This window comes from Akebia trifoliata, chromosome 2, assembly GCF_017979445.1.
Source record: "Akebia trifoliata isolate Shusen 1 chromosome 2, ASM1797944v1, whole genome shotgun sequence".
Taxonomy (NCBI): Eukaryota; Viridiplantae; Streptophyta; class Magnoliopsida; order Ranunculales; family Lardizabalaceae; genus Akebia; species Akebia trifoliata.
The window spans coordinates 4766850-4778685 of NC_141376.1; the positions used below are offsets into that span (position 1 = coordinate 4766850).

Consider the following 11836-nt stretch of genomic DNA (forward strand, 5'->3'; position numbering starts at 1 on the left):
AAATGGTAAATTTTGTTTTACCCTTTAAGAAACTTTTCTAGTGTCCTTTATCATTGTTTCAAAAAGAAATATTAATCATTATTAAAATAGGAAAAGAAAAGAAAAAAAGAACTAAAGACAGTATTCGAACAGCACGTGTGTTCCCCTATTGAAGATAACATGTCGGCATACATATTGTAAGTGTAATCTTCATGTCTCTATGCGATTGGATTCCCCAACCTACTTCTGGTTTTCAATCTTCTTGTGTCTACTCCCTATTTGTAGGGATCACATGAACGCTCATCAACACTTTAACCATATAAAAAGTCCTGCTTATTATGCTCACAAAATGCTGTAAATTAAGTATGTTTAGTGTTGGTGTAAGTGGGAAAGTTTTACACTGCAATACTTTGCGACATTTTACTGGGTCTAAGGACATATTTCAAAAAATTGTGAGAACATGTGAAATTTTGTGGTGATTTGTGATCAATGGAGGAAATTACGGGCCAAACAAAATTTTCAACGATTTGCTGAGAGGTAACCAATTCCTATATCCATGCCTGATTATGTGGTTTTTGCATTTTTCAATTCATACACTGGAAATGAGAACTTTTTGTTTTTACGCCGATTTACTAACATACCAAGTAGGGCCAAATAGCTTTTTAATTGTTTAATCTATGATACCCAACCTTGATCTACTGCACCATAATAACAATTCAATTACCAAATTTTTGCATCTAAAAAAGTTTTTTTTTTTTTTTTTTTAGTTCTTTGAAAGTTCTGAAGTATGAGTAATTTATTTTTTATGGAGATATCAATAAACAAATTCAAAGAAAAAAAAAAAATTCTTAACGGCATTGGGCTTTCTGTTATATACATTTCATGAGCCTCTGAAAATGGAAGGCTGGTCTTAAATCCCAATTTTCTTACATAGGCCATGAACTAAGAGAACTTAAAGTTGATGAGAAGGTATAGAAAACGAAGGAAAAAAAAATTGGTTTTGATGGTTTAGAAGAAATAGTCAAGTAAAAAAGAACGAGAAGAAGATCCAAAAGAATATAATTGGAGATAGTAAAACCAAGTAACTAAGAACATACTCTCAATTACTAAAAACCTTGGCTTTGGATAGAGTAGAAAGAAGGAATATGATTTGTTTAACTGATCACCCCAAATCTTTGGAATAAAGCTTTATTGTTGTTGGAGACAAAATTGGGTCACTAGATGATCTCTGGCAACAAAGACATAATTGAATCTGTTGTGATAACGAAACAAGGAGAATAACTTAAAGAACAACAAAACTGAAAAACTAATTAAAACTGCATGTCCGGCGTATAGTTTGCTTTGGATCTACAAAATTCCTCAAAACCATATTGGAATCAATTCATCTAACATGTTGGATTCTCTACATAGAGAGGTAGTTTTCTGCCTCAATTTGATGAAAAATGTCAACTATATCGTCGAATATATGATACATAGGTGTATCCCTTTCAAGACATTCACACCCTCTCAATTATGTACCCCTACCTCCCATATATACGCTGATGTGGATATATTCTGGTTGTCAATTTTCATGATATGTGGGGTCACTCACAGGTCACATTTGTTGATATGCTAATATTCTTGCAACTACTCACACAATTGCTGGGAGTGGTGGATGGATTGTTTACATCATCAAGCATCCAAATCTCAATATATTTGTTACAGTAGAGGGTGCAGGCATTCCACTTGACTTGATTTATCTTAGTGGGTTGATAATGACTCGAGTGATACTATTCTTTTTTTAATTTCTTTTAATAGATTATATTATTGGTGCTCCAATGATTTTCATAACACACTAATTTATGAAATTGCATCATAGAACCAATCAAATATGATATTGATAGAAGGGTGACTATTGTTGGCACAAATCGACACTAATTAATATTTTATAGAATTATATAATAAAAACTTTAGACAGATTCATTAATGCATTTGAAACAATCTTTCTTTAATAATTTAAATATTAAAAATATTTTTTATCTTTTAAAATTCTTTTAACAAGTGATAAATATACAAGTCCAATGATTTTTGTGTGTTAGCCTTGTAGATTGAGTCCTCAATATAGTGGTAACTCTCAACCACTTGCCACAGGCACAACAACTACTTTTGGTATGATCCTTCACAATGTATTTGATCAGACCGCAGAGCCTGACCTCAAATGACCCTTCGATAGGATAAAATACAGAGACAAAGATGACCTTAAGAGTGTTTATTTTCAAGCTGTTCTTCACTTCAGATCGATAACTCTCATGTTTGGGGGAATATGTCATCGTATATTTGTATTACTCCTCTAGGTATGCAGATAGTAGGTAGTGGGAAAAAAGTCAAAGGAGGTGGAAGTGACGAAGAAAATTGAGCAAAGCTTGGAAGACGTAGTGATTAAAAATAAAAATGTTGTCTACACCACAACAATCCATGTTAATTTAATTGTATGGTGTACGTATGTTTACAATGTTGGTGGGGGCAATAGTAGCTCTCATTTTGTGGTGCTGCCTTCTTAGAGAACTTATCTTCTCCATACAAAATTAAGCACAAAATATCAATTTAACGAGTGAGTGAAATGAGACCAAGTGTTCTTAATTATGAGTTTGAGGCCCCCTTGGCATGATTGTGAAATTCTTACACCTAACAACATTATTTTTTTAGGATCCATTAATTGTTCAATCATCTACATTTCAGGGCCCTAACTCCATTCATCGTCATGTACTGATATCCTAATGGTCATTATTCACTATTACATGCGCAACAACACCAACAACGATGGCATCATCCATCCACTCATGTAAACTTCACTGATTGGCTTATGTCATCGACGTATTAGGATTGCACTAACTTACCAATTTATATAATTGTCCTGCAAAATGTGGAGTCCATGATTCATACATGTAGGTCACCTTGCGTAACCATTTCAAAGATGTTTCATCATTTTTTTTATGAACATTTTATAATCCAAATTGCTTCAGAGTTATTAACCTTAGGTGATGTCATGGATAAAGTTAAAGCTGGTGCATTTCACACACAGATTTCAACAAAGAAATTGAATTCTTTAGGCATTGTATAACGACATATACTGTACTTAGTGGCCTAAGTGGTCCTCTTGGAAAAGTTTAATTTTGTCACTATCAGGAGATTATTGTTAAGTCAGGTAGCTGTTTTTGAAACACTAGGCATGCCATTTTAGTGGGCTTACAAAGAACTTTAGCTTGCTAATCAAGCTACATTTGACGAAACGCAAATGAATTAAGTGACAATGTAAAGTCATTAACGTTATTTATAATATATCCCTCATTCAATTATAACGATGTAATTAAATTCATTCATGTCAATTTGTAATGCAATAAACATCTAATATGCGATTGATTGAAATTTAATCGATAAACATTCTTACTAAAAACATCCAGTGGAGGAAAAGTTTGGGTGTGTCATAGCAAATCCCATTAACAGAGATACTCTCTACTTTCCAAAGGGTCTTGTAATGGTGCCTGTTTCGCCACACCTAGTCATTACTTTGGGGATTTTGTCTGTTAAATGCCTCACACGAGTGCCAGTGACGTAACGAGGTACCTACAAGATGTTTGTGTAGTGTGAATCCTGAGGCACGATCAGCCAACAAGTAGGGATGATGAGATGAGACTCATATGTTTGAGATGGTTCCACAGATGGTGGGGGTGGTGGGAGCATAGAAGAGTGCAAAATTTACACCTTAGTGAAGGGACATGTAGGCATTCCACTAATGTCTGGGAATCTCTCAAGTTTCAACCCATATGGAATCCAATTACTCTGGGATTCTCTCATTTGGTTTGGTTGGATTCCTTTTTCTGGATGTATTTTATAAAAAGAATATGTTTGGATGAACATGGGTCCACCCAAGTTTTGATACATGACCAGGAATCCGAATTCCACTAGTGATTCTGCAATTTTACCAAATCCATCGTCACCATTATCCATTTTTTCGGGCAACTTTAATTCGTTGTGACCAAATCGAGTACCATATTTGATTTTAATAATAATAACAATACATATAGTATAATATGATATGGGGTCATAATAGTATTATTTGGGTATCTGCCTGCTTATACCATTATCTGTTTGTTAGGTTTCAGAACTATTAAGAGCAGAAATGAGTTCCACAAACTGGTTTTAAAAATTATAAAAACAAAATCTGGATATTGGGTCAAACCCAATTATTTGTAAGTCCTTGCGGGACGCAACATTTCTTTTTCGATCCTTTTTATATGTGTCATTTTCAAATATTTGGCCTTGTATTTATTGTATTTCAAGGATGCATAATTTAATCCAATTTGACTTTAAATAGAATTGAAAGGAGGAACATAATTCATTCAACCGAGGGATAAGGTTACATGATTATGATGATGATATATATTCGAGTTGACCCAAAACTTACAAGTTGTGATTCAAACTTTGGGTGAATACTATATATTTTTATTTTTTTATATTTTATTTCTAAATTTATTAATTTTTGAAAAGATAAGCATGGAATTAGATGGACCCCAGCCAGCCAAAGTTTATTCATCTAAAGAAACTTCAATCCTAAAGTACAATCAACTACTACTAGCATCCTGGAAAGGGATCACATGAAAAAAGGTTGGGTTTGAGCTCAATTTCATCAACCAATAAAGGAAAGATGCAAGATAATCAGCAGCCCTACTGATCTCCTAAGACACATGAGAAATGGAAAAAAGTATCAAATAAGATGCAAATCTTACTCGACAAAACAAATAGATGCTCCTCGGCCCCCGAAAGGCACTAAACAACAACCTGTAATCGGTGGTGGTTGTCATGAGCATAGTCACAAAATTCTCCTAAATTTTCAAAAAAATTGTAAAATTCTCCGAATTAAGCATTAGCCAATTAATTCGACAAATTAATCAACAATCTCTTAATTAATCATAGAATATAATAATATTTGCACCCTTGACCTTTATAATTTTAGTTTTTTCAACATTCAAACATAAAAAAGAAGATGGGATTTAAAAAATGTTTGAAGATGATAGTTTTTGGTAAGAAATCCAATAAAATATTTTGTATAATCTCTCAAGTTTTCTTGATTTTTTTCATGAATTTAACCGAACCCGAACTTTGTTACTATTCTCATGAGAATATTCCTGGTTCCAAGCTTCAAATCTCTTGTGTTCTCTAATATTAATAGATTCAATAAACTGTTACAGTCAAAAATAAAAAAGAAGGGTTGCGTTCTGATTTAGAGCCAATATGAATCTAGCCCTTTGTATACCCAAAGATGAATGGGGGGAATGGACCAAATTTTCTAAATCCTTATACTTGGATAATGGTTAATCTTGTCTGAATTTGGACTCAAAACAAACTGGTTCTTGTTTTTAGAAAGGAATTTTCAAAGCAATTAATGAGTGTTCTTGGTCAAAGTGGTTTGATTGGATAATGGATGATGAATTCAAATGACATTAATTGCTGGTAGAATATTCCTGCATGAAACCCATTAAAAAAGAGTTTCAAAATTAGTAATCCTAGACCTACCACATGCACTTTGATTCATTTGTATATATATATATATATATCATGATACCTAAATGTAAAGCATGGACCTCAAGTTTATTATATATGTCTTTAGATGGAAAACACAATGGCTTAGATAAGGGAGATACCTTAGTTATGTTATTGAGAAGGTCAGAAACATATTGCACTCCTGTCATTATAGTAATGCATCACTTATCCAAACAACTAAAAATAAAATAGATCATCGATGCGTTATTCGTGTCCAACACTTGAAAATTTTAAATGTATAAATGGCATGTCCCTATTGCATACTAACATTATGGTTTTAAAGTAACTTTATTATTATTAAGAAAACATTATGTTTGATGAAGAGCCTCAAATGTGGGGTAGGCTAGATATGTCATTATAATTGTTTTAATCTGTGTTATTAGATTTGTTCCTCCTACTAGACTAAACCGGGATTCCTACTACACTCATGGAATTCAAGCATTGGACAAGATAATTAATGTGAATCGTTCATCAAATTAACTTTTTTGAGATGAGTCAGGAGGCAACTCGCCATCGATGGGGAACAACTGGATATTTCATACCAGTTTTTAAAACCCAGCTCAGAATCCTTCAATGTTTTGTTTTGTTTTTTTTCTTTTTCTATCTTACTGATGACTGATTGATGCAGAGCATGATAGTCATTACATGGGATCAAGTTAACAAGTGCTCTCCGCTATATTTGCTATTTTATGTTCGGTTAATTTGATTTATTGAAATAACTCTTTAAGCTTTTGTATATATTTGAGATGCCTCTGATTTTTCACACTGATGACATACCCTTGGTCAGGTGCCCATATCTTTTTGTGATAAACTAATCAAAAATGACCAAAGTCCCTTAGGTTCAACCCTTGGATGTGTTCGATTGCGGAAAACATATTTTATTGGCGAATGATTTGCCAATAAAATGTGCCTCACAAATAAGATTGTTTTAGACACAACTCCACATTTTGATGAAAGTAGAATTGGAAGATATGAAATTTTGGATAGAAAGTTCAAGGATTTTTTGTAAAATATTTATGTAATGGCCGAAAATAATAGATTGAAGTTACAGTTGAATAGATTAAAAATAATTTACATAATAAAACACAATTATATGATCTACTTTACTATAGTTTTGTAGAGGATAAACATCTCATTATAAGTTTTGTTTTAGCTTTGTAAATGATAAACTTCCCATCATAAGGTCTACACTCCCCATTTTATGGCCTCTCCTCCTCATCCTCTTCAATTTTATAGTGTTTTCTCTCCTCCCTTCTTAATAAAATCCGTCCAATTTTACTCTTTTTTTCAATAGTACCTTTTTAATTTTATTATCTTTCATCATTTATTATTTTAACTCACTTTATTGTCTTTCCTCATCTCCTCCTTTCTCCATAATACCTCTTCAACTTTATTATTTTTCATCTTTTACCCTCTTAATCCCAAAAAGGATGCTCATGCACTCTAGTCTATCAATAAAACACAATTTTATAACCTTCTTTGTTTTAGTTTTGTAGGTATAAATTTTCCTCCAACTACAATAGGTGGAATCCACACTATTTATTTTATTGTCTTTTTTCTTCACCTCTTTCAATTGTATTATATTTTCTTTCTTCCTCCATTATTTTAATAGTATCTTATCAATTTTACTTTCTTTCCGCTTTTACTTATTTTTCAATAATACCACTCTAATTTTACTATCTTCCATGTTTTACTCTTTTAACTTACTTTATTGTCTCTTCTCATCTCCCACATCCTTAAAACACTTATCCAACTTTTTTTTTTCTCTTTTATCCTCTTAGTCTTAAAAGATTTTTAATAATACCCTTCTAATTTTATTTTTTTTCATTTTTACTCCCCCTTGGTTTTAAAGAATTCTAGTCTATATAATAAAATACAATCGTGGATCCCACTTCAATTACAATTTGCGAGGTCTAAACGTCTCCTCCAATCATAGTGGGGTACACACTATCCTACTTTATTACCTTTCATCTCCCCCACCACCCTTAACTTTATCAACTACCCCTCCTCCCCCTCTTTTTTAAATGATGTCCCTGCAATTTTACCATCTTTCCTCTTTTATCCCATTTTTTTAATAACAACGTTAAATTTTACTATCTTTTCTCTTTTACCCCCCTTAACCCCAAGGAAGATTTCAAAAATACCCTTTCAAACTTTGTACTCAAACATGATTAAATTTAAAATTTTCATGGCAAATTATTTTGTTGTGCAATCAAATGCATCTTAAGAATATTTTTATAATTCAAACAAAAAATAAATTACTTTTTTTTAATAATACTCATATGAAATTTGTCATATTATGTCTACCCCTGCAAAATGCAAAATTAGGTTTACCCTTATGGAATATCAAGATCCCCTTTAGTTGATGAATTAGCAAGTGGAATTTTGATTTTATTTTAAGTATCTTTCAAAAAGTAAAATTAAAATTGGAATAAAATAAAATAAAAAATTCCCATAATTCATCAACTAAAAAAGAACCTTGACTTTCCCAGCAAATGACTAAACATAATCTTGCATTTTGCTGGGGTATATCTAATATAACCAATTTCACAGGGGGTAATGCGAAAATTCCCTAAAAATAATACTTAGCGGTGCGTGCATCCGAAGAAAAAGAGTCGTCTTAGTCTACATTTAATTCTAACGTATGTTTGGACGCTAGTTACGGATAAAAACGAAACTGACCGTAGTGGACGGCAGGTGTGCTTTCGAACCACGCTCCTAGGCGTCCCTGTTGTTGCACATGAGACCGAAGACCAAGTTTTGTTCCACGTTAACCACCACTCTTGCTGTCATTTATGACCCTCATTATTATTTACTAAATTTATCCCAAAAAATCTGTTATAAATTTTATATTTATATTTTGTTCTTTAATTTTTCGCGAGATAATTTTAATATCCAATTAATAGAATAATGCCCAATAATAGTGTATTAGACAATGTTTTAGGGGAGCCACCATGAAATATGGATAGGAGTATAGTGTATGTGGTGACACGTAGGTAACAAAGCCACTTGTGTAGCTCAACTCCATTATACAGCCTTGTATTTGTGAGAATCACGCAGATGTACATAATTAATCAAGAGATATTCTATTGTCACACCCATCTTTTCTAAAAACACTCCAATTCATATGTAAATAATCAGGGAGTAGGGGTTTTTTTTTTTAAACCATTGTAACTTATGTCTAAATTCTGATTTTGGTATATTATTCATTTTAATTGTTAAAATATATCTTTCAAGTAAACTTGTCAATGAATTTATTAGTATATTTACGAATTTGTAGATTTCAAAAGTGATGAACTCCTGAGTTCGTAAAATATAACAATGACAAGAATTAAAATGAACAGTGTACAAAGTCCGAGATTCAACCAACATATCTTGCAGATCTTGGAGTGATCTCAGTAAAATTTGGTGTGGCAATAGAAACTCTCTTAATCAAATATCAGATAGTTCTCGCGTGCAGCCAATAACATTGCTGGAGTACATTACAATCTCCCACGCGTTTTCCACAATTGTATTTCTTCACTACATGTGTAAACGTCTCTTCGACGTTTGTGCTCATTTGTGTACGTGGTTCTGTGGTTCCAATTTTATAACGTTTGAGAACGCTAAGTGCTAGCGTTTTTCCTTAGCGGATACTGAAGAGTACCCTCATTTCAAGGGCCATCGCTGATTATCCTCGAGATTTAAACAATATTTCTCGAGGAAGATCTAACAGTCATCTAGCGATGAGTCGTTCCTAGTAAACTTGTCGTCTCTCGACAGACCCAATCATAGTTGGGAGGGTATTTTCGTCTTCCTAATGTTAACTTCTCCACGATATCCTGTATTACCGTAACAACTTTCTCGATAAAATTTATCGCGTTATACGATAAATTGAAATGACAATAAACTGCAGATGATTGGGAGGGAATGATCCGATATTTTCGTTATATCGCAACGAATATTCGCTCAATCAAATCACTAATTTCTGTAGCGTTTTAGTTTATATTTTAAAATATCGCGATATTCTCCGCACTTACATTTTTGTCTCTCTCCTTGGCCCCCATATTTAAAGGACCCGAACATCTCCCAAATTTCATGCAATATTTCAGAAGAATAAGCCCTCAAAAATCGGAGCTCCGATCCTACTCTCTTTCTCCATTTTTTTTTTCTTTTTATTTCCCCTTCACTTCAACTCAACCATGGCGTTTAGAAAAAACCTAACTCAACGTCTCCACCAAATCACCAAAATCTCATCCCCAACCCTAAACCTAACCCTAGCTAAGTCTCCATCATCTGCTCCTTCCCTACAAACCCTAATCCCGCCAAATCCATCCAACACAACATTCCGCCGTGACTTTCTGACCACTTCAGATTCCGGGGAGGATGGATTTTTCCGGAGATTTCTTCAGAAAAGAGCGATATTTCAATCGGCGCTGTCGCCGGAGTTTCCATCTCTGATTATGGGAGACAAACTGATGGAGAAGCTTAAGGGAATGAATATGAACAAAGATCGTATCCGCTTGGATGGATTAAGTCCTCCTCTTGCGAAGAAATCTAAACCTTTAGAGGGGATTTCGATCGAAGATGCGAAAAAGCTGCTGAGAGTGACTCAGTTGGAGATGTTGAAATCGACCTTGAGACGTATCCCGAAGAACTGTGTTTCGTATTCAGAGTTCGTTCAGATCTGTGTTGAAGGTTCGAGTTCCAATCAGGGATTAGAGTTTGCGAAGATGTTGGATGAATCTGGATCTGTGATCGTTTTGGGAAACGTCGTTTTCCTTCGACCCGAACAGGTAATTTTCTCAATCAGTAAAAAGTCCAACATTGTCTACACCATTAGATGATCCTTCATATTCTCTCGTTTGTAATCTCGAGGACCATGCAAATAGTCTGGACTCTGGATGCCTTTTTCAGTTACTAATTACTATTTTTTTTTTTAATATCTAAAAACTAATTTAAATATAAATAAAAAAACCAAGATATTTTTCCTCTTTGGATAATTAAATAATCTAATATTTTTTTAGTTTCTTTTTCTTTCTACAGAAAACGTGTACAATGTCAGTTAGACATTTCTATGACGGTGAGTTACTGAACACAGTCAAGAGACCAAAACCCCTATTACGTGTCCAAAAATGGGGAGGTTGTTGTGCAACTTTAACCGCTCACGTTCTCCCCAAATTTTCCGGAAATTTTAAAAATAAAATATGTCTAGAAAAAAAATCCAAACATTTTTTTTTCCAAGATGGGTTTCATAAAACGTGGGAGGCCCTTAGGAGGAGTAAAAAGTGTAATAGGTCACAATCATTGATGGACCCCTTTTAAACTAATTGATCTAAACCGTACAATTAGTGACTGATTAAGTGAGAATTGTTAGACGTTTTTGTTTGGACCTAGGCCTTTTGATACAAAGATTCAATTGGGATGTTCCCTTAACCAAAATTGTTCTACGTTTATTTGGTTACAGGTGACAAGAGCTATCGAAGGCATAATTCCTCTATCTATAGGCCAAGCAAATGATCCCAGAAGAAACGAATTGGAAAAGATGGAGAAGGAGAAGGTGGTGATCGACAAAAAGGCAGAGGAGTTGGTTCGAAGAGAGCTATGGTGTGGATTGGGTTTCTTTGTTCTTCAAACAATTGGTTTCATGAGACTCACATTTTGGGAACTCTCATGGGACGTCATGGAGCCAATTTGCTTTGGTGTGGGCTCCATCTATTTTATGGCAGGTTACATCTTTTTCCTCAGCACTTCCAAGGACCCGTCTTTTGAAGGGTTCTTCGAAAGTCGTTTCAGGTCGAAACAGATTCGACTTATGAAGATGAAGAAGTTTGACATCGAAAGGTTTAACGAGCTCCGAAGAGCATGTTATCCTTACTCCTCAGAACCCACGTCACCTCCTTCACCGTTTTATAATTCTGAAAGGACTTTAATCGGTGCTATGCATCACTAAAATAAAAAATTAATTAATTAATTAAAATACACCATACGTTTGAGAGAGAGAGAGAGAGAGACATAGTAATTATATATATAAAAAAAAAGTTTTGTTTATTTTCTTAGCATATGTGATTGCCAATTCAATAGAAAAACGGAACCGACTGATACATAATTAATTACTAGAAATGGGCAGAATTCTTTTTCCCAACTCAGGGATGAGGAATTGATGATGCTACATGTCGGTTGTGAAATTAAGAGCAATTCAGCTTAGCTTAAGTCTGTATTCTGACATATAACTGAACTAATGTCCACCTTGATCGGTCGAGTCAATTTGGAGACACCATTATGTTGTGAATTAGCG

The 11836-nt window shown here is 33.8% G+C and overlaps 1 protein-coding gene across 1 annotated transcript; it reads left to right on the plus strand.

Annotated features, from left to right (window-relative positions):
• Positions 1-9620: 9620 nt before the first annotated feature.
• Positions 9621-11600, plus strand: LOC147408981 (calcium uniporter protein 3, mitochondrial-like). Its single transcript, XM_086424408.1, has 2 exons — positions 9621-10334; positions 11006-11600. The coding sequence occupies exons 1-2, from the start codon at positions 9741-9743 to the stop codon at positions 11489-11491; spliced, it is 1080 nt and encodes a 359-aa protein (XP_086280534.1). The 5' UTR covers positions 9621-9740; the 3' UTR covers positions 11492-11600.
• The last annotated feature ends 236 nt before the right edge of the window (positions 11601-11836 follow it).

What these genes read in the sequence shown, in the direction of transcription:
- LOC147408981 (XM_086424408.1), top strand. Translation starts at nt 9,741, where the DNA reads ATGGCGTTTAGAAAAAACCTAACTCAACGTCTCCACCAAATCACCAAA. An exon ending in TTTTCCTTCGACCCGAACAG is followed by an intron (nt 10,335 to 11,005) that starts GTAATTTTCTCA and finishes ATTTGGTTACAG; the next exon opens with GTGACAAGAGCTATCGAAGG.